At 45.1% G+C, this 23,980-nt stretch overlaps 1 protein-coding gene across 1 annotated transcript in view; it reads left to right on the top strand.

Annotated features, from left to right (window-relative positions):
• Positions 1–23,980, top strand: part of Ptprn2 (protein tyrosine phosphatase receptor type N2) — a 455,648-nt gene that overhangs the window by 34,472 nt on the left and 397,196 nt on the right. Inside the window, 2 exon segments of the mRNA XM_048337774.1 lie at positions 15,224–15,326; positions 22,552–22,714. Coding sequence (XP_048193731.1) covers positions 15,224–15,326; positions 22,552–22,714 — 266 coding nt within the window.

Here is a 23,980-nt window from a genome sequence, read left to right as displayed (position 1 = left end):
GCTCCCAGTTCTTCATCTGTTTAGACTAATGCCCAGACCTGTACCCTAGGGTGGCTGAAGATGAATTAAGGCAACATCTTCTTGAGGCATCTTGCTGTATAATCTCTATTCTCTGTCGTATTTCTTTCCCAATGAACTCTAAGGGCTTGCATAGACCAGGCCTGGGGCCTTCTCATGTCTGTGTTGTGCTCTGATTGCTGGACTCTCCTTAGAACTTGGGTACTGGCATTCTTGCCTGGGGACAATCCAGACAGCAGGGGAGATGCTAGCTTGACTGCTTGCATTGGTGACCATCTTTTTTCTCTAGATTGAGACTTTCAGATTTTAAAAATTACTTCTTAAGATTTCGGAGGTAGAACCACCTCTTTCAGCTTCACTTTCTAAGGTCAAGCAGCAGCTGGCCATTTTGGACATGTACTCCAGGGCTTGGCTGGGCTTATAGTCTGAACAAACCTTCATTCTGTGTGAATGGGTTATGTGTATGAGGACTTTAACTGTGCTGCAACACAGTCCAATGTCTACAGTGGAAGAGGTCTTGGGGTGTTTTGGAAGAACATATATTGGGCTCCAGGCCTCAGGTCTTCAAGAAAAGTGGATATAGACATTTTTATTGCTTCAATTAACTATAGTCTATGAATGCATGCATTACTGTTACTAGCAAACTATTTATTTATTTTTTTTATTATTTTTTTTTGCCAGTCCTGGGGCTTGGACTCGGGCCTGAGCACTGTCCCTGGCTTCTTTTTGCTCAAGGCTAGCACTCTGCCACTCGAGCCACAGCGCCACTTCTGGCCATTTTCTGTATATGTGGTGCTGGGGAATTGAACCCAGGGCTTCAGGTATACGAGGCAAGCACTCTTTGCCACTAGGCCATATCCCCAGCCCCAACTAGCAAGCTATTTATAAAACCAAGTTTTATATGTAAAACCTTGTTTTCACTTAGAGTTTGTGATAAAATTTGAGCTGTGTACCAAGAGGGCAATCTTGCAGGCTCCATTGTGAAACTTTTCATCAATTAATTTGAGAAGAAAGTGTTGGTAAAAGTTCTCAGTGTTGATTTGTGCGGTTCTGTTGTATTTCTTTGTTGATGGTAATGGGCTGCTCAGTAAAACAAGCTGGCCTCTGGTTTGTTAAGCAGGAAAATGTGTCAATACAGGTACACACATACACATACATACACATACACATGTGTGTACGTTCATCGGAGGGTCACACTTGCCCTCAGGGTAAACATTACTGGGTCTCTGAGGGGACGCAGCCTGACCCTGGGATCTTTCTGGTGAAGCCCTCTGCAGTTGGTGTGGACGGCAAGTCCTGTGTTCTGGGTCACCTGATTCTGCAGTACTGTGCTGTCAGGTGTGTGTGGGAAGTGCCTGGAGTTTATATGTCACCTTGAACACCTTTTCTTCTACAGTGTAGAAAGTCTGCTTCTAATCTCTGGTTCTCCCACTTGAGGAAAATATGGCTTTCTGGAGCCAGAATGTGTGGTTTCGGGCACTCCTGGCCTGCCTGTGCTGATGCTGTACAGCCCCATGTGCCCACTCACACTGTGATGGTTTAACCGAATGTATTCTTGTTCACACCTGCACTCTCTGTGGCATCTGTTCCGGTGTGGTCAGGACAGTGCCTGTCTGGTAAGAGGACTCTACCAGCAGTGGAGACCTTTGGCCTCAGAAGGACCACTAGTGACTTCCCTCCTCACCAGGGGAAGGTAGAGAAGAGGTAAGTAGTGAACACACAGCTGACTTCACAGCCCTAAAGAAAAATGTAACCAGGTTTTAAAGGCCAAAAAAGATTTTCTTGGTAACTGTAGGGAGGCATGGAGCATACAGCCGGAGGTACATAGGGTCTCCATCAGCCCAGGCTGTTCTGAGTGCTGTGGCTACACTGGGGGAAGGCAGGAGACTGCTGCACATTTTCCTTGGGTTTTAGGAACCATCCGGATGTGGAAGCATAGAGCTGGATACATGGCACAGATTCAGGAGAAAAACTAAGTGGGAGTACCCAAAGCGCACACACCTGGAAACAGGCCCATTGCAAGAGGACTCAGGGAAATCCCTGCAATCATCCCAGAAGAGGCAGGATTGGTGTTTCTCCTACAGACAGCTCTGGAACAAAAAGGAAGGGCACAGCACCCGCAATAAGGTCAATCACAGCCAGAACTCACTGTGGCTTCTGCCAGCACAGAGCTTGAAAGAAAGGTTTTTGTTACCTGCATCACAGACAAGGATGCTTCCACCTAGCAGCAGTGGAAGTCCAACCAACAGTGGGTTGAGCAATGTCATCTCCCATGAAAGAGAGGTGGAATGTGGGCATTTGGTGCCCTTGTCCATACCCAGAGCCCCTGAGGCTCTGGCTCTCTGACAGATCTACTTTTCTGAGTCAGTTCCCTTTCCTTCTCCAGTGTTTTGCCTCATTCTTCTTACCTGACTGTTTCCCAAATTCTGTTGTGTTTAGGGGACAGAAAAAGGGAGGAGAAGAGAGAGGAACTTTATCTTGTCTCTTTTGCTACAAAAGAAACAAACCCCACACAGTCAGCAGACTGCTTGCATTTCCTTAGCCAGAGGACCATATAGGAAGCCCAGTGGTGGAGGTAGCTGGAAGAGTGGACGTCCAGCTGTGTCGTTGTCCTGGGAAATCAGGCAAAGGTAAGGGCTACAGGCAGGTGCAGGGCTAGCCAGCCCACAAGCTGCCCACATTCCTTCCAGAAGACTGGGAAGGGGTGACTGAAGCCTACATATACCCCCAAGTTAGAAAAAGAATAAACTTGAGGAGAGCATAAGGAAATAAACAATCAAGTATGGAGTGTCAGTAAAACAGATGAACAATTAGATTTCCTTAAGTGGAGAGAATAAGAAAGCTATTTATTTGCACAGCCAAGAGGAAAGAGGAAAACCAAGAGAAAGTGAACATGAGTAGCAAAATCAGATTTGAAAGAGGACACATTCTGAAAAAAAATTGTGCCTAAACTTCATATGAATATATTTTGAAAAATCTGAAACAAATCTTTTTCAGTGAAAGAAGTTATATATCTGGTCACAGAAGTCATAGGCATCTAAATAGGCACTTGATAGTGAGGACATGGATGGATGTTGATGGTTTTCAGTTACCCCATGAGGAACCAGATGGGCTGGTTTTCAGTGATATTTTTTCAAATCTTCAATATGGTTTTAGTGTCATTTAAACTACTCAAGAGTAGGTGAGCACTGAGAGCATCATGACTCTTTAAAGCATCATGCTTACTAGCTTTGTCATAAAACAGGACATTTAAATACATGCGGAACTTGAGTATGATAAAGATGGATTTTTAAATCACTAGGAGGAAGACAAATAAAATGTATTTTAAGTTTACAGTCACATATGAGCTCTTATTTCTTTAGACAAAACCAAATTCCAAGTGGATCAATAATACAAATGAGAGTAATACAAAAAAGTTATAGAAGGCATGTTTGTATTTTTGTCTTTGTTTTCCTTTTTCTCCTCTCCCACTCCCCTCCTTACTTCTCCTATTTTATCTCCTTTCTCCTCTCCCATGCTCCCTTTCTGAGAGTGTTTCTCACTGTATAGCTTAAGCTGGCCTGGAACTTGCTATCTCTAGCTTAAGCTAAATTCATGATCCAATCCAAGCTTGAATTCATGATCTTCCTGGTTTGGCCTCTCATGAGTGCTGGGATTATAAGGCCTGTACCACCACACAGGGCTCTCTGCAGTAGAGGTGATGGGAGAAAGACAGTTGTCAGACACCACCCTGTTTTTTGGGTGAATCCAAATCCCACCCTCTGAAGGCCCTGGATGCGTGTATTGTGAGCAGTAGTGTATCGATATACAGCAAAGCAGAAGCCGGATTACTTCTCAGTTTCCTCTCCTCATGAGAAGAGCTGGGCGCCTTGCTGCCCAGGAACCCCAGCAAAACCCCGTTGGTTTCTTAGGCAGGTGTAACCACTGTCCCAGAAGGGGGTGGGGCACCTTGTGGTGAGCCAGCGTAGGCCAGCAGAGCCCAGGCATGTCTGGCCTGACCCCGTGGAAAGTCAAGGTTTTTCCTAAAAGCAGTGGTAGGAATGTCTATCCTCCAAAGCCAACCTGAGAAGAGGCGTTCACACAGTACAGGCCTCCTCTTCCTAAACAGTGTAACTTGAAACAAACCCTGGGCCTTCTGACATTACAACAAACAGAGATTCAACTGCCAAGGGCAGAGCCCAGCTCAGTGCAGCTCCTGCTGGGCTCTGGCAGTATCTGCAGCAGCTTGCTAGTTATTTTCAGTGATCTGGGATGAATGCCTGGTACATACTCAGGTGCTCAGTGTATAATTCCAGTGCCGTGTGGCATGGGCATCCAAGTCCAATCCAGAGAAGCATGCCTTCCTATGCTATCTTCAGTTACTGGTTTCATGAGAAGGAGGTAAAAATTTGGGATTAGGGTTAGGGAAGAATGGTCAGGCACCCTCAAGTAAAATGGTATCCATTTGGAGTTGTGGGGCCCTTTCCCCAGCATGCCACTAGGATGCCCACAGGTCCTGTATGTTCTGGATGGCTGTATGGCTGTGTCTCAGGGAAGCAAGGGCTCAGGTCTGGTGCTGCTCACTGCTTTGTCTTGAGGACTTGCATATCATTTTGCTGCTCCATGCTGGAGTTACCAGTGGCACAGCTAGTTCTCGTTCCTTGTCACACGTAATCTGTCGTGTTCTAGGCAGCCCTCAGAGCTGGGCACCTGAGGCAGGTGTGTGGGGGACTTCCTGTCAAGAAACACATTTCTTCTTCATCATAATAAGCAGGGCAGAAGTGAGGTTGGGGAATCGAGAGACACGGCCCCGGGCTCTCAAGTCCCTCTGGAATGTGTATTGTCCAACAGCACACAAATAATTTAGTAACAGCATGTTCAGGTCTGCCTGCACAGAAAATTCTCCCTTCCTGGTACTCTGCTTTTTACTGAGCTGTCCAAATGATAATAGTCCTCTCTACCCAGGGGCACCAGAACGATTTTGTTTTTCCTCCACGTAATTGATACCAAGAGGTTTGGCCATGTATGCTACATGAGATTCCATTGTTGCTCTGATTCTCTGCAGTGGAGGCAATGGGCGGAGGACAGCTGTCAGACACCACCCTGTTCTTTGGGTGAGCCCAAATCCCACCCCCCGAAGGCCCTGGGGACTAGAGTGAGTCTCCATGGCAACTGAGAGGTGGTGGGCGCTCAAGGCCAGCCCAGCCTCAGGCTCTGGTTCTTTGGGTTTTAGTGAGAAGTGAGGAGGGTCCAGGGCTCAGCTCTGAGAAAGGCCTAGGTCTGACTCATCCTGTCCCAGCCCGACTTCCTGTGCTGCTGCTCCCTCGGGAGCTGTTCTATGTGTGTAGTCATAGGCCCTACCAAGTATTTCAAAGGAGAGAGGACAAAACAAATAACTGCAAACAGACCTGGGGTGGCTGGTACCCCAGAGGCAGTGGGGTACATATTGGGGTACAGATTACCAACATGTCTTCTATGTGAAGTTTCTGCCATCCTCCTATTTAAAAAGCCAAAGGAGCAACCACTGTGTGACTAGTCTTAGAGCGTCCTTGATCCTTGGTCTGGTGCACCAACTTGATAGACAGAGGCTGAACCCAACAAGGGTCTGTCTTCTCCAAATTCCTCCCCAGACTAGAGGCTTTCACCTCAGGTACGGTTCTAGTCAATGACTCCACTCCTGCGCCAGCTTTCTGTGCTAATTGGCTGCTGTTAGGGTAACAAAATCCCAGAGAAAGCTACTGAAAGAGATAAGGCTTCTGTTGACTGATGGTTTTTGGTTTTGTCCCATGGTGACCAGTTGCTTTTAGGCCTCTGATTGGGGTGCCAGATGGCAATGGTGGAAATGTGACAGAGCAAATGGCTCATCTAATGGCCAGGAAGGAAAAAGGGAGAGAAAATGATTGGGGTCCCATGTCCCCCTCAGATGCATAATGAAGACCCCCGCCCCCCGACCCCAAGGCCTTCCTCCTACAGGTCCTCAGCACCTGCAACAGCGCCACCTTGGGAACCAAGCTTTTAACACCTGGCCTCTGGAGGCTTCCACAGCCAACCTATCACAGACATCTTCCTGAGACTCAGTTTGATGGTGTCTGCTGTGCCTGGAGCGCTCTCATTTTTTCTCAGTTACTCAGGGCCTTCCAGCTTCCAGGCACACACTCCCACCCTTCCCTCTGCGCTTGGGCCCTCACGCCCTGAGCAGCAGATGGCGCTGCAGCCAGGGGCCTTGCTCTCACTGCCCTGGATCTCTTCCCTGGCCTCGTCCGTGCCTGGTAGAAGTCTTCCAGCCTTAGCTTAAGTGTCATTTTTTTTTTAGAAAGCTTTTCCAATTCTCTAGCCCAACGGATCTCTTCATTTTTATTTCAACAGTTTGCTTATCGCTTTATTGTATAATTGTCCCACCTGACTTGGGGCTTAACTAATGATATAATTAGCACCTTTTTGGGTTCAGGCTAGACTAATGCCGCAGCCAGAAGACAGGAACTGTGGCTCCCCTCACACTGCCTGTGCCTGATCCAGAGACAAGTGTGAGCTGTAGGCCTGTGGTTGTGGGAGTGGTCCCAGGTATTGTGGAACCTGTCTGGGTGGCTTTTTCACTCACATGGTTCTCTGGAGACTCATCCTGATTGTGGTGGATTCTAACCTTTTATCTTGATTGCTGAGTAGCTCTTCATGGCAGGAGTATACCAGAGCATGCATACGGACAGGCACACAGACAGACAGGCATCTAGGTCATTTCCTCAGGAAGCTGTTAGAAGTAAACTGGGGTGAGCATTCACATACAAGATAACGGTCAGATGTTCAATGATGGGGTCATAGGATAATAGGTATTTCAAAGTGGCTATCTTGTTTTATATTCCCATCGTAAGATTTAGAAGTGACTCAGTTGCTCCACATCTACGCTGGCATTGATGTTTTATCTTACTGTGTGTAGTGATGTCTCATTGTGGGTTTCATTGCATTTCTGTGATGGCTGATGACATCTTTTCATGTGCTTATTTGCCACCTGTGGGTCCTTTCCAATAAAGTGTCTCTTGATGGCTCTTGCCTGCTTTGAGAGTTGTTTCCATCGCAGATCCTAGGCCTTTGTCATGAATCTGGTTTGCAGCTATGTTCTCCTACTCTGCTTTTGTCTCTTCACACTCATAATAGGACCTTTGGCAAAGATTCCTAATTTCGAGGCTCCATTTTTCATGTTTTCCTTTTTTTGGATGGATGTTTGGTGCAATTGGAAGAATGGTTTTTGCCTAGTCCTAGATCTCAAAGATTTTCTGTTTATTTTTTGTACAAGTTTCATAGTTTTACACTATACATTTATGTCTTTGAGATACTTTTTGCATAAATCATGAGACTTAAATGGAAATTCCTGGGTTTGCCTGTAGATATCCAATCATACCTATAGGATTTGTTGAAAAGGCAGTTGGTAGCCAGTAAATTGTTTTGGCAGTTTTGACAAAAAAAAAACCCACAACAAAACAAACAAACAAAAACATGTGGGCCTATTTATGTATTTGTATTTCTGGGATTTTACTCTATTCTTGGCTTTTCTACTTCTCCACCCACAATACACAGTCTGATTACTATTGCAAGGTAATTGGATGACATTATGTACAGTGATTCCTCCTATTTCAAATTGTTGTGGCTACTCTAGTTAATTTATCATTTCATATAAATTGCTGTATCAGCAATGACTGTCACAGATCTGGAATGGAATTATGCTAAGCCTGTGCAGTGTGTCATTTTGAAGAGGAGTGGCATCACTGTTCTTACAATCCATGAACATGGTACCACTGTCATTTATTTAGATCATTAACTTCTTTCATCTCACTGTGTGCTTTTTAACTTATAAATCCTAGGCATGCTTTGTTAGATTGATTCCTAAGTAATTTTTTGAGTGACTCTAAGTAGTATTTTAATTTTAGTTTTATTGTTCATTACTAACATGAAGAAAATAATACAAATAGTTCTATGAGTTTTATGAAGATTTATTGGGATTCCTTGGGATTTTAAAGCATATTTTCTAGAAATAGGCACACTTTCATTTCTTCCTTTATGATTTTTATTTCTATGTTTTGTCCGATGGCAATAACTTATAACACTGTGTTGAAGAGGGTTTCATCCCTGATCTTTAGAAAAAAACTCTCCGTCTCCTCCACTAAGGTTAGTTTTAGCTCTAGGGCTTTGTGAGAGCTCATTATCAGGTTGATGAAGGTGTTTCCTTTTTGATTCCTATATTTTTGAGCATTTAAAAAAATCAAAGTGGCTGCTAAATATTTTCAAATGTTTTTTCTAAATTGATTACTATGATGAGATAGCCTTTTTCTTCTTTATCCTTTTGATATAGAGGATTATATTGATATTTTTGGAGTCGTGAGATAAGCCTTTTATTTCTGAAAGAAATCTTATGGTGAATAATTTTTGTCATATATGGCTGTTTTATTTGCTGGTATTTTCAAAAGAATGTTTGTATCTGCATTCATAAAGGGCATTTCTCCGTAGGTTTTTCTTAAAAATTTTAAATGGTTATTATAAAGGTGGTATGCAAAGGGGTTACAGATATATACGTCAGGTAAAGAGTACCTTTCCTTTTGGACAATGTCACCCTTTCCCTTGCTCTCTCCCAGGTTTCCCTCCAATTCTCATGTAGGTTTCTTGTGCTGTGTTCCTCTACTTTTGGTGCCAGTAATAACTAACTAAATATAGTGAGTTGGAAACTTTCTTCCTCTTCTACTTTCTGGAAAAGGTCTTGGTGGAGTTCACTAGTGAAACCATCTGGGCCAGTATGTATTTTGGGGGAAGGGATAAGTTCTGAATCCAGGCTCCCTAATAATTATAAGACTATTAAAATGATCACTGTCAAACACATGAATTTTGGTAGTTTGTGTTTTCAGGGAATCAGTCCATTCATCGACATTATCATGTTATTTTGGTGTTTGTAAGGTCTATAGTGGCTGCCCATAGTATTGCTTACATTGACAATTTCTTAGCTAGTATTGCTGCAAGTTTGTCAACCTTATGAATCTTCAGAAAAAAAATTCTTATTACCACAAATTTTCTCATTGGCTTTCTCATGTAAATTTCTATGATGTGTTTTATCATTTTCTTCTACTTCATTTGGATACATTTTCCTATCCTCTATGTAGATGTGGAATTTAGATGACTGAAACTTCGCAAATGTGTTTCTTTCTAAAATTTCACTGGTGGTACTGCTTTAATTATGTGCCACATTGTAATGACTTACTGAATTTGCATACAATTCAGTGTACCCCCCCCCACCCCTACCTTAGATTCTCTTTGACTCAAGGATAACTTACAAATGCTGTGTTAAAATTCTAAGTGTTTATTGTAGCACTAATCACATTAGCCAAGGTATGTCCCTCAATGGACAAACAGGTCAAGAAATGTGGTATGCATACACATGGGATTTTAACCATCTATTAGGAAGAATTATATGGTATCATTTGTAAAAAAATGGAAAGAACTGGAAAACTTATGTGAAGTGAAATGAGTCAGCCCTAGGGAGACAAAAATGCATCTTTTCCTTACATGTGGAAGCTAGAGCTAGCTTTTAAACTTATAAGTAAATACACGGGTGGTATGCAAGTGTATATGAATGCATTAACTGAAATATAGTGGATTCAAGGAAAGGGTGGACAAATGAAGAGGAGAAGAGGGGAGGGGAAAATGCAGACAAGAATCTAATGAATGCCCTACAAAAGAGTAAGGGGAAAGGTGGGTGGGTTGGGGAAGAATCAGTGAAAATGTTGGAAGGGGTGACATTGACCAAGATGTATTTTACTCATAAGCTGACATGTTGAATAAAAACCCCTCTGTACAACTACTTGGAGCTAATAAAAAATAATAATACAAAGAAAGATATACCCAGTCCCCCCTCCCCAAACCCAAGTGTTTGGAGATCCCTCATTATCTCAATGCTAATGTTTGCTAGGTGCACCTGCTGTTAGAGCGTGCTGTGTGGTTCCAGTTGTCTCACCCTACCTGAGCATGTCTCATGGCCTGAGGTAGCCTAGCATGGCCCCCTGTGTCCATGAGTGATTGAAAAAAGATGCACCTGCCACTGGTGGGTGAGGTGTTTCACCCATGCTTCTTAGAGCTATTGGCGGATGATCTTGGTAAGTTCTTCTCCATATTTGCTGGTCTTGTTTGGTTGTTCTCAGTAGCTAAGGAACAGCACTGGAGTTCCATTTGTCTGGATCTCCTTTAGCATGTACACGTGCTGCCGGGCTAACTTTAAACCCCCTTCTGTGGAGATCCCGGGCCTATTTGCCCCCTCCGTGTGTTCCCCTTTCGCTCTCACGCATAGCCTCTGGCCAGTAGGAAGTAATGTGAGAGCAAGGGCCACGGGTAAGCTCCAGACCAGGTGTGGCCGCGAGAATGCCCTCCCCCCCCCCCCCCATACTCGCCAAGGAGGCCAGGTACACGTGGACATCTCGGAGTAAGCTTCAGGAGCTTCCCGAAGTTTTATTCAGGGGAGGGGTTTATATAACAGTAATGGCGGCAGGAAGAGGAGGGACTAACTGGGTATTAATGATTGGCTGATGAACTGTCCATCACGGTGATGTCATGGAACTTCTCGCAGAGACGGAGATCACAGTTCCCCCAGGACCCGGTCCCCTGGGCTCAGGCTGGCACCATGGTGGCACATGTGCTTAGGCAGATGGAGGGCGGGGCTGGCTTAGCTCCCTCTTCCGAAGGAGGTTCCAGACCCAGGGAGAAGGTAGGAGTGGCTAACAGCCAAGCAACCCCAGGTCTTAAAGGTATAGCCATCCCTGACAACTGTGCTGCTTCCCAGGGTTTGCCACTGTGTTGTTTCGGACCACCAGGTCTTCTTTCACAGCAGAGTTCCCCGTTTTGTCTCTGACAAGGGTTCATTTATCTGATGTAAATAATGCTTTGGATGCTGTTCTTTAACATGTTTATGATATATCTCACCTACATTTTCATCTCCAGTCTTGCTATAGCATTGTTTGAGGTGTCATGTACACAATAAAGAGTTGAATTTCTTTAAAAAAAAAAAACAAAAAACAACCTCAGCCAGCACCAATGCTTCCATTGGTATATTTAGTCCATTTTCATTAATATAAGTACTGATATGTTAAGACTAAAACATTCTGTACTTTTTTTGTTATTTAGTTGTTCTACTTTGTATCTGTTTTTCTTTCATTTACTTCGTGTTACTTTAACATTTTTGGAAGTCCATTTTCACGAAATCATCTAAATATAAGTCATTGATACTTTATCTTAGTGGTTGCTCTAGATGGTGCAGTATGTGTACGAAACTGACAGCTTGTTAGTGTCATAATTTCACCACTTTGGGTGAAATATAGAAATTTCACCTCTGTCTGTGACATTTCCCCTCTCTGCCCCCTCATGTGTAATTTAATTTCAAATGCTTCCTCTATGTGTCGGCAGGAGAGCTGTGTGCCCTGCCTGACCTCACAGCCGTGGTGCTGCCCTGTTGTGTCTTGGTGCTCCCAGATGCTTCTGTTGTCACTTCCTTTCTACTCGGAGAAGTTCACTTAATAGTGCTCTTGGACTAGATCGTCCATGAAAATGCCTCATGTCTTCCTTTACCCAAGACTATCCTGACTTTCTTCTCCTTTCTGAAGGGCACTCTGGCTCTATAGAGGGACTCTTCTGTTTGTTTAACACTGGAAGACATGCTGTTTACTCATGGCTTCCCTGGTTTCTGAGGAGAAGTCCTTTCATTTAAATCATGTTTCCTATATTACGTAAGTTGTCATTTTTATTTGGCTGCCATCAAGATTTTTAAATAGTTTTTCAGAAACTTAAGTATTGTGAGTTTTGTAGGAGATTGAATATATGGAGTATGCTCATATTTTTAAATGTTTCTTGCAAAAATGGAGATATGAACAGCCATTATGTTTTTTTAGTACCTGAAAAGTTACTTTCCACCCTTTCATTCTTTCACCTCTCTTGAGACGTCTATGGTGTGAATACAGACTTTACTATTATAAAGATGATGTACAGGGGAGTTATAGTTACATAAGTCAGGTAATGAGTACATTTCTTTTTGGACAATGTCAGTCCTTCCCTTCTTCTCTCCCAGTTTTTCCCTCCCATCCCCATCCACAAACTGTACCATTCATTTTCAACGGAGTGTCTAGTGACTATCACTGCTGCATTGATTTCCATTGCTCATCTTGCAGTGCACTGGGCCTTTCCTCCGTCCAAGGTGCATCCACTGAACTGATACCTTGTTTATTGTGTTCTCCAGTCATAGCATTTTCATTTAGATCTTTTTTCTATCACCATGTACTTTCTGAGACTTCGCTGCTTTTCCTTTAGTTTCAAGTGTGTTCACGATAGCTCATGGAGACAATGTTCTTGTGGCCACTTTAGACCTTGACTGTTTTGACATCTATGATCCCAGTGCTAACGTATCTTGATTATTTTTTCATCTACTTTGAGGTCTTCCTAGTTTCTGGTGTGAGCAGTGATTTTTCTATAGGAACCTAGATGTTTTGTGTATTATAAGATTCTGGATCTCATTTAAATGAGGTTTAAACCTTGCACTTTCACTAGCCTTTTCTAGTGCTGCTCTGCTAAGGAAAGGCTGTGTGTTCCTTGTTGCCCGTGTGTACAGGTAGAAGTCCACTTCCCTACTGAGCCTCTCTTGACTGATGAGGGTGGGGAAGGAGGAGGGTGGAAGTTCTGGCTGTCCACTTAGTCTTCTTTCAGGCCATCTGGGAGCGGAACACCTCATCAAGGTCTCAAAAAGGAGTCTTGGCCCCTAGTCCCAGTGGTAGAGTGGTGTGCTTTTTCTGTGGGGCCCATCACCATCTAACAATCCCCTGTCTTACCCTGCTGCCCCTTTCTGGTCTCTGGCTTTATGTCCGTGTCTTGTGCATTCTGAGGTGCCAGTCCCTTTAGCTCCAAATCCAGGGTATGTGGGATGGGAGGAAGTCCAGGTACTTACCATGGTGTCATTCTCTGTTCTCCTCCTCTCTGTCCTCTGCTTGTTCTGTGCCCAGGGTCACTGGTCACGCTTAGTAGAGGAATGGGGAAGCCTTGCTCCTCCTCTGCCTTCTGGAAGTGACCCTCATACCCCAGACAGGAGCTCACAGAGGAACTGACATCCCAGATTGGCTTGTCCCCCTGACCCCCAAACAGTTCTTTCTTATTCCCAGGAAAGCTTAGCAATCTGGACTGGGATCCTCTTTAGATTACTCTATAGATAGCTTTCCTAGCTAGCCAGCTGTTGTTCTGAAGGACTAAGCTTCTTTCCCACACACCAGAACTGACTGAACTCAGGCATCATGTTCTTTAGGTAGGAAATGCTATTGAATATCTGTTCTCTATATTTTCTTAATTACTTACTTTTTCATGGAAAGTTCTCTTTGTGCCCTTGATTATCTGTCTGCTGATAAATATTAGTGTTAAGACTGTCCTTGGAGAATGGCATGCTTTAAATCTCCTTAATTTCAAAATCCAAGATGCCAGCTATTCTGTTTGCATTGCAAACATGCTTTCCACAAGATTATTCCTGGGAATGGAGCAGTGACCACCCCAGAAATGTGCAGGTGAGAGGGTGCTGCATCTCAGTTGCCTCTGTGACTGAGTAAGGGCAGAAAGGAGTGGGACTGGCTTTCTTCCACTGAGCTAATTTCAAAGAGCTTCTCAGGACCTGAGGGCTACCTTCTGTGGCAATTTACCATTAGCCTCCTGAGACTTAGGAATGGTCTACTACTGAGTCTTGCCATCTGTGAACGTAAGAAATTTAGGCATACATCTGAAAAGGTAATGGTGCTTGCTAGGCATGGGTGGCTAACATCTGTGATCCTAGCTACTAGGGAGGCTGAGATCTGAGGATTTTGGTTTAAAGCCAGCCTGGGAAGGAAAGGCTATGAGACTCTTATCTCTAGTTAACCACCAAAAAGCTGGAAGAGGAGGTGTGGCTCAAGTGGTAGAGTACTAGCCTTGAATGAAAAATCTCAGAAACAGTGCCCAGGCCCTAAGTTCAAGCCCCAGAGATCAACGCACACACACGCGCGCACACACACACACACATATACACACACTCACATATATGTAATGGTTCTCATGAAGGCTGCTTATATCTGTTGGGAACTTCTTTTGATTCCATCTGGAGTGCAAGCTCTTAACATACATACATGCACACACATACAGTGCACACACCCATATATGCATACCATACACATAACACACATTTATACATACAGTGCATGCATCCGATACATACATACACACAGAAACACCCACATCTATGCCCATAATATACACAACGCACACACATACACACAGTGCCCACACACACTGCACATGTACATACTCACACACACAGTGCACAAGGCACCCACATTCACCATGCACACATATGCCCACACTTGCACATACATTTACAGAACTGACATGATTTGAAGAGTTTGGTAATGTGGTTTTGTACAGGGCATAAAAATATACCTCGGTAATTACATGCTACTTAGTGATTAGATAATTATGGATAATTGCATGGGGTAGTTCTAAGTGTGAAAGTGCTACCATAAGAGCTAAAATGTACAAATTGCATAATAATTATTCTTGGGGGTTATTTGGTAATTCTGAGCATAATTATCATGTGATCCACAGTGCATGTAATTAATGCATAATCACATGGATTTTGCCTTCATAACTGCCTCACCCTTGTTGTAAAGCTCTTTGTCACAACATTTGAGTGTAAATATAATGCAATTGGCTCCAAGACACAGTACATTAGCCTACAGTGATTGCTTCCCAGGAATGGTACTGCTTATCCAGCCACATGCTTGGCTCACAAGGAAAATGAGGTGAGAGAAAGGAGGAGAACAAATCTCAGCAAAATCAGAGCAAGCAGGCACACAGCAAGTGGACACTGGGCAGACATAGGTGTTTGTGGATTCCCCCACATACCAGGTGAGATCACATTTGGTCTCAGGCTTCTTGCTGACTGGGGGCCACAGCCAGTTCCCTTTGCCCCTATTTTTGACAACAAGGTGAAAAAGAACTGTCAGCTATCTTTTTGGTCTAGAAATTTGAGAAAGCCAGAGTGTCTGTAGAAAATCTTAGTAAGACACAGCGGGAGCCTTGGTTTCATTGATGGTACTGCCAGCAGAGAAAGTGTCTGGGATGTCTTGGCTCTGTCTGAGCCTGAAGCAGCAGCTGGACCTTACTTCCAAACCTAGGCCTCAGCTTCTGCCTCTCCCCACAGGTCTCACATGGCAGGACGGGCTTACCCAGCGTGTGATGGCCCAGGAGCTCTCAAGCCTCCCCAGAGCTTATCCACGGCATCTGGAAACTTCTGGCCCAACTAGGTATGTGTGGGCTCAGTGTACTTCAGCCAGACCTCTAAGCTTGGTGAGCAAGCAAACTGTCCTTGGGAAGCTGCGGACAGCTGGGGCGTCTGTGAGAAGGGGACTGGGTACTCTGCTGCATCCTAGCCCAGGAGATTAAGGTGCATTGGAGTGATCGGCAGTGCCGTACCACCGGGGTTGAGGGGTGCCACAGGCCCTTCCCCCACTGGTGTGGAGGGGTGCCACAGGCCCTTTCCCACCAGTGTTGAGAGGCACCACCGGCCCTTCCCCACCGGCACTGAGGGACGCCGGAAGTCCTTCCCCACTGGCGTCAAGGGGTGCCACAGGCCCTTCCCCCACTTGTGTGGAAAAGTTCACATTTTCAGAGCCTTTGTTGAATGCGGAGGGACCAAGAGTTCTTATATTCTCTGTAGGACTAAAAGCATACATAAACCACAGAAGTCCTTATCTTTATCTCCCAAAGCTGAGCAGCTTGTGCTCAGTAAATTTTTTGTTTTGTGTCATCTCATTGACTGAGCCCTCCTTCTCCTGCAGGGAAATGGGAAGCGGAGAGGCAAAACATGGTGCTCAGAGATAAGCTACCACAGACAGTGGGGCTGCTGTGGGCCTGGCCATGGCACCAATGTGCAGGTTAGAAGCAGAGATAGGACCTTTCCCTAAAGGTTTAGTTTAGAAACTATCTTTACTTTATTGAGACTATCCCCAAACTACAGTCTAAGGGCAGAAAACTCTCGGTAATGTGCAAGTGTAGAGATCTACCTTTATGCCTGTCCATTTAAGGACAGAGGCAGCCCTGTCACTATGAAGGTCATTTCAAAGTCCCATGGCGCGCATCCAGTCAGGGAGTGGTATTCCTGCGCATCATGTGTCTGGAATACCTATTCACCACCAATGCCTTCTTTACCAAGAAGAAAATGCCACTTTAGCGAGTGTGTCCATGGAAGATTTCCCCAATAAAAGAGATGAAACAAAACCCCATCAAAGCATGTTCCCCTAGTGCTGCGTGGATTTCCATGTGCGGTTTGGCTGAGTTCAGAACCTTCCAGAGCGTTTTAAATGATACCTTGTCAATCATGGAGCTTGTCCAGATAACCTGGAGGTCCAGCAAGCACAGTATTGGGAGAGGGGTGGGGACTGGGGCGGGCCAGGGGCTGAGGGGCCTGAGAAGATTCAAGACCTAGCTAGAAGTGCCCCAGTAGCTTGGGAGTCGTAAAGGAGACCGGGAAGCAGCTTCTGGAGGCAGGAGACGCAGAAGTGGGAGATGAAGAGCTACCGGGAGGCAGGAGTCACAGAGCCATCAGAGGCCTCGGAGCCGGCCTTGGTTGTGCCTGGTGGATGCACGTGTGAGGAGGACCCCTGGCTTTCATGTTCCAGTCAGCTGAGTGTAGATGCTTTCAAAGAGCTTATTATGAAAGGAATATTAAGGGTTTAAACACACACACACATACTCTCTCTCTCTTGCTTACACACACACACACACACACACACACACACACACACACACACACACACATTCTCTGTGACTGTCCTGGGCCCTCAGCTACTCCTACATTCCTGTCATGGTGCAGATTGGATCTTTATATAGTCATTGTCCATGTATATACAACTCATTTTTCTGACTGTTTGGTTCTGCATGGGACAGAATGATATTTAAGCCCAGTGACTTCTGTGTGTCACATCTTTTGTTTCTTTTGCCAGTCCTGGAACTTGAACTCAAGGCCTGGGCTCTGTCCTTGAGCTTCTTTGTGCTCAAGGCTGCAAATGAAAATCCAGAGCCCCCACCTGCCTGGGCTGGAGCTCTCCATGGTTTCCTATGGGAGGCCAGGCCCACCTGGTCTCACCCTCAGCTGCTGCCACACTCCTGTCATGGTAGAGACTGAATAGTTCTCATTCTTTCCTATAATTTCTAGAACACATCTACCCTTTAAAATATGATCTCTTTATCTTATAGGTCTCACTGCATTTCCATTGTCTTCCAGGATTTTCAGGAATTGCTCCAAAATATTTGGGGGGGGGCAGTTCTAGAGCTTCAACTCAGGGCTTGAGCACTGTCCCTGGCTTCTTTTTGCTCAAGGCTAGCACTCTAGCCCTTAAGCCACAGTGCCACTTCCGGCTTTTTCTATATATGTGGTGCTGAAGAATTGAACCCAGGGCTTCATGCATACAAGGCAAGCACTCTACTACTACTACTCTACTACTAGACCATATCACAGCCCAATGCGCCAAATTTTATTGTGTAAATTTGAAGCATTTGTGACTTTACAGAAAGCTATCTTTGTTCAGAGACTTCCAAATTTCTTAACTTTGCTTCACTCATGCTATCCAATTAAAGCTTAAGAATTGTTTGGCACACATGGGATTACAATCCCTTTTTGTTGATGATTTAATTTTCCTCTTCACCCCCTTAACAAAACTTTGGATTTATTTTCTTCCATCCTTAGATTTATTGTTTTTATAAAACATCTCAAGTTAAACATTGTGTTTAAGTTATCATTTGTTTATTTGTAAACAATAAAATCATATAAGCATATTCCCTGTATCAGAGCAGAGTTTTGACTCTGGATCACTGATGTGTTTTGTTTCTGTTCTAAGTTATCTGCAGTTGTCATTTTATTTCTGAGACAATAAATGTGTATAGCATTTTCTTTTCTTTTTTTCTCAGTTTTGTTGTTGACTTCAAACTTCAAATTCAGCTCTAATTCTATTGCATTGTAGTAAAAAGTTCAAATTTTACTTCTTGGAAAATCTAAGGTTTTCTTTACAATTGTTTGTGCCATACTTTCACTAGTTTTTATGAGTTCAAAAAGAGATCTGGGGGGGCTGGGGATATAGCCTAGCGGCAAGAGTGCCTGCCTCGGATACACGAGGCCCTAGGTTCGATTCCCCAGCACCACATATACAGAAAACGGCCAGAAGCGGCGTTGTGGCTCAAGTGGCAGAGTGCTAGCCTTGAGCGGGAAGAAGCCAGGGACAGTGCTCAGGCCCTGAGTCCAAGGCCCAGGACTGGCAAAAAAAAAAAAAAGAGATCTGGGGGCTGGGGATATAGCCTAGTGGCAAGAGTGCCTGCCTTGGATACACGAGGCCCTAGGTTCGATTCCCCAGCACCACATATACAGAAAACGGCCAGAAGCGGCGCTGTGGCTCAAGTGGCAGAGTGCTATGCTAGCCTTGAGCGGGAAGAAGCCAGGGACAGTGCTCAGGCCCTGAGTCCAAGGCCCAGGACTGGCCAAAAAAAAAAAAAAAAGAGATCTGTACCTATAGTTTAAAGAATGTAAGTTTTTATATATAGCTTGTTGTTTTACATATACATATAATGTATTGTTATTTATAAAGATAAATTCTGGTTCTACGACCCCACACCAATCTGTCCTTATTATACCTTGACTTACTGGAATATCTCAGATAATTTCTTGAGTTACTGGGATTTCCACTTGTAATATGTCCTGGTTCTGCATGTAGCTCACACCAGCACATCTTTCTTATAACTCATACAGGCCCTGAGTTCAGGCTTAAGTACCAGCACAAAAATCAATCAGACAAACAAACAAACAAAAAACCCAAATAAATTTTATAGTAACCTGCAAATGGCCATGAAGTAGCCTTGGTGTTCTTCATACATAGCAACTCTCTATAGAGAATAATTTCATAAAAAAATCAACTTTTTATGTAGGACTAAGGATGAGATTGGCCGAGTGTGGTGCTACATGCCTCTAATTTCAGCTACTCAAGAGGCTAAGACACTAAGATCCCAAGTTTTAGCCAAGTGTTGACAACTTAGTGAGACCCTAACTAGAAATGAAAACATAAAGCTGGCTGCCGGTGGCTCACACCTATAATCCTAGCTACTCAGGAGGCTGAGATCTGAGGATAATAGTTTGAAGCTAGCCTAGGTAGGAAAGTCCATGAGACTCTTCTCTCCAATTAATCACTACAAAGCTGGAAGTAGAGCAGTGGCTCAAGTGTAATGTGCTAGCCTTGAGCAAAAGAAGCTCAGGGACAGCACCCAGACCCTGAATTCAAGCCCTGAGGACCAGCACCAAAAACCAATCAATCATGAAAAGGAAGAGGGTGCAGTTGATTCATAGTTTTTGACAGAGAAGTGGACCCGGGATGCGTGTGAGCACGTGTGAGTGACACCGTCAGCTCTATGGGGCAGTTGGGGCTGTGAAGGGCAGAGCAGTCAGGGGAAGGCCAGAGCAGTGAGGTGTTGGGTGGAGTGGTCAGGGAAGGCAGAGCCGTCACATAGCAAGGCCAGGGTGGCAGGGGGTAGCAGAGCAGTCAAGAGACAGAAAGGACAGTAGTGGGCACAGAGTGGTCAGGAGTGAGAAGAGGATGGGAGGGTGGGGGATTGTGAAGGGCAGAGTGGTCAGGGTGGGAAGAGGACAGGGGTCCTTGACAAGAGACACATCTACCTTTCCTGTGAAGTTTCTGTCACGTGAAGCCAGGTGACAGGCAGAAGTCAGTCTGCAGGCTGACCACCGTAGGTGATGAGACGGTCACCACAACTTGCTGCTGTGTCACAAACAAGCTCCAAGCTCAACAAGACACAGGAAAGATGGATAGGGCCACTTAAGAGACACTTACAAGCTGGCTCTATCGGCATTGATTATCAATTAAGAAGAAAAACAGACAAAATGCCAGACAAGTAAATTAACTTCAGTTAAATTGCACACCCAGCTAACACAGAACACAAAATTTCATCCAATTATATGTGTGTTTAAGTCTGAGCCAATATACCTTGAAAAGGTACAGAAATAAGAGCAGGTAGATTTACAAGGCAAGCACTCTACCACTAGGCCATATTCCCAGCCCCAGAGTAGATTTAATATGAACACAAATAAGAAGTTTTCTTGTAAACCTATTTTTAAAGTTACTGTGTTTTATGTGTACATGTTAACGGGGCCCAGTGTGGTACTTGAACACATGTACACAGTGTATGCTAGTCATGTGACCATTGAGCTCTGTGTGATCAGCACACTAGCATTTCCCTGTGTTTCTCCTGTGCCTGAAGCCTTGGTCTGTACAAAGTATAGCAGGCAACTGTGGGTGCAGGCTTTCACTGTGGGGCTCCAGGGCAGACTCCTCCAGGGAACTGTCTCTGGTATCAGGATCCAGACTCCCTGCCCTTCCCTGCCTCCCCCATGCAGCCCCAGTAGTCACTGGTCTACATCCAGATAGACTTTTTCTTTAGCTTTCACATACAAGAGAAAACATGAAGCATTTGTCTTTCTGTGTCTGCCCCGTTTTACTTCACATCCTCTAATACCAGCTGTCTTACTGCAAAGAGCATGCCTTCCTTCTTCTTTATGGCTGACTAATATTCATCACATGCATATGCACATACTCATTGGAGTGGATTGGGGAAGACACGCATATTGAAGAAATAAAGATCAAAATTGTTTCAATATAATAAAAATAATAAAGCTAGGGGTACAAGGCAGCTTGATGAACCCAAAGATGAGAAGCGTGAAAATCAAGAACATCATAACCAAGCTGCTCCAGACCAGCGGTGAGTGAGAGGAAGAGGTGGGAGGCCAGCAGACCCCCGGTTGGAGCTGAGCAGGGGTTAGCATGGCCCAAATGTTGGCTGCATGCCATCTCGATTCCATGCAGAGAGATGACTATGCACATGTTGTGTCTTGGGGTTTACAAACGGCTATAAATACTGTGACTCCATGAATGGTTGCAGAAAACCCAGCAGGGGGAAGGAAGCACATGAGGCTGAGTTTTATTTTCCTCTTCTTGAGATGTATGTGAGATGCCACTTGCGGGCCCCCTGGCTGCAAAGCAAGCCAGGGGGCAGAGCTGGGCCCTGCTCGAGGCCCCTGGAGGTCAGCTTCTAGAGATGGCCGTTCCAGGTGCTGGCCTCCTCCACTGGATTCTCCCTGCCCTGCCCGCCTGCCACACCCGTGCTCCGCGAGTCTGTACTGTCCTCTGTTGTTCTTATGCTTCAGCTTTGTCCCTTTCTTTCTTTTTTTTTCCCTTTGCTTGTTTTACTTTTAAAATGGTGAAAATGAAAATAACAAATAGAATATTTATCTTTCATAAACAAAAGATTAAAGATTCTTCCAGACAGAGCTCCTAGAAATTGCTTTTTTTAAAAAAAAAAAAAAAAGGAAAGAACACAATAGAAAAGTGAGGTGAAGTCAGCGTTCCCAGAGCAAGAAGTACAACTGGCCCTTCCACAAATGGAGACATGGCACTGTATCCCTGGTCAGATAAAGACAGGACTGGAAGCCTGCAAAGTTTCTTCCTATGCTATGAATTCCTTTGAAAATACAGGTCAGATTCTTCCTGCCAAGGCTTGTCCATCTGCTCAGAATTTTTGTTTTGGTTTTTAAGACAAAAGTCAATGTTGCCTAGGCTGATCTCCAACTACAGTGCCTAAGGGTTCCCCCATAACCCTCTCCCCCCCCCCTTTTATTTTTGGCCAGTCCTGGGCCTTGGACTCAGGGTCTGAGCACTGTCCCTGGCTTCTTTTTACTCAAGGCTAGGACTCTGCCACTTGAGCCACAGCACCACTTCTGGCCGTTTTCTGTATATGTGGTGCTGGGGAATTGAACCCAGGGCTTCATGTATAAGAGGCCAGCACTCTTGCCACTAGGCCATATCCCCAGTCCCCTCTTTTCCCTCTTAAGTCCTTCTGCCTCAGCCTCAACAATAGCTAGGACTAAGGCATGCACTGTCTTGCTCAGCTAAGTGTTTTTCTTGTTGATTTAAATCATTCCGGCCCAATGTGTTGGCTATATGTGGCCCTTTTTCCCATGCATGGACGACCTGTACCAGTGGTCTTGCTCTGCCCCTGTTTGAACAATATTTCATCCTCCAGGAACAAGTCCACACTTGACTGATACATGAAATTTTCAGTTGTGTAATGACATAAGGGGCTTTGGTGAACGAGAGCCAGCCTTCCTCCCCCTGGACATTCAGTGCCCCCCACTTCGCTTCTAGCTCCTCCAGGACTCTGAGCAGCTGCAAAACCAGAGTCCAGCTCCACCCAAAGATCCGGGGCAACCATCTGTCAGCAGCCACTGGCCAGTTCTTCACAAGAGCTCACCATAGGCACTTTTTCCCTCCTTTCTCCATACTGAGGAGAGTGGATATCTGCAGGCTCACCTCCCAGCTGCTGTACCATACATATCCCATCCCCCTCCACCCCTTTCATATCTAGCAGCTCATAACATAGAAGAAACTCAATTGATTCGTGACTTTCTTTACTTTTCAGGACAATACAACAGGATGTCGATAGTGAGCAGCTGTATGGCCCGGAGAATGAGATTGCCCTAGCCAAGACGCTCCAGCATTACTTGCCCTATCTGGGGATTTTATCCCAGGCCACCAGCTCAAGTGTACACCCCAGGGTGGAACAGGAGACAGTGCCAGCCAAGGTGATGCTTCCAGCCTACTTCTTGCGGTCCCAATGGTCTGTAACCCTGTGCAAAGGTCTTTCCAGGAGCAGATATCTTCATGGTCCTAGTCTCCTTGCTTCCTCCGCTGTCCTTATTCTAGTGGAGGCAGTGCAGGGAAGGTGAGACCGTCCTCCTTATTCTAGAGGAAGTCGTATGGGAAGATGAGGCTGCCCTCCTTCTTCCAGCGGAGGCAGCACAGAACAGACGTGACTGTGTGGGAAGGCTCTGGGTCAAGGCTGTGCATGTTGCAGGTGTAGCAAAGGCCTCACCACAGGTGTTGAGTATCGTAGCCAAGTTTTATCCCTGGAGCCTCAGGGACTCCTCTTGGGGACCAGGCACCATGGAGCAAAGCTTTGATGTCCCTTTAGAAAAGGACCTAGAATAGTGGACATGCAAGATGCAGATGAGGTGGGTGTTGTGGATGGCAGGACTGTCCACTAGAGGTGCTGGGGGTAGGTCCAGGACAGATGGGTATCTGGGACAGAAGGAACTTCCAGCTTGCAGAGTATATCTAACCCTTCCATTCAGGGCCAGGCTTGCTTGCCTGAGTTCAGGTGAAAGCTCAGTTCAGAAGGTGACAGAAGCTGCCCGAAATCCTTGAGGGAGTTAAGGTCCATTCCAAGGCATGGAAACAAATAGCATTGTTAGAAGAAGCATGGTGATGAACAGAGGTGTTAGGAGAAGTGTGGTTAAACACAGTATTTTGAGGAGGTTGACCTGATGTACAGTGTTGTTGGGAAAAGGATGCTGAAGTGCAATAAGTGATATTCTGACATTGACAATCACAGGAACTTCCCTGAGGTGGGACGGGGATGCCCGGTGATGTCCCGGAAAGGCCATGCAGGAGAGGAACAGTGGCCACTGCTAAACCTCACTCATTGCCCTGGGGAAGAGGAGCCATGGGAAGGGGCGCTGGCACTGGGCATGGCCATCACCCATCAGCAGTTACTTCCCATCTCTGATGTCTTTGAAACTCCTGCCCAGCAGGGTAGCCCACCAGCCGTGGCTGTGTCCTGCCAGTTGATGCCTTTGCCCAGTGTCACGGTTCATACTCTACCCTTCCCCCTCACTGGCTCCTTATTCACACACTTCCCTTTCCCCTTTATTTTTTCCAATATGAACTAGTGGATTCTGTGGTCATCTGCTCACAGGGCCATGTTAGCACAGTGGGCACAGGGTTATTCAGAAACAACTCTGGGTGGCATTTTTTGTTTAGATGCTTCTCCTTCTGTTTAGGATAGATGC

This window comes from Perognathus longimembris, chromosome 2 (genome assembly GCF_023159225.1).
Source record: "Perognathus longimembris pacificus isolate PPM17 chromosome 2, ASM2315922v1, whole genome shotgun sequence".
Taxonomy (NCBI): Eukaryota; Metazoa; Chordata; class Mammalia; order Rodentia; family Heteromyidae; genus Perognathus; species Perognathus longimembris.
This window is presented reverse-complemented; position numbering and strand designations above follow the sequence as displayed.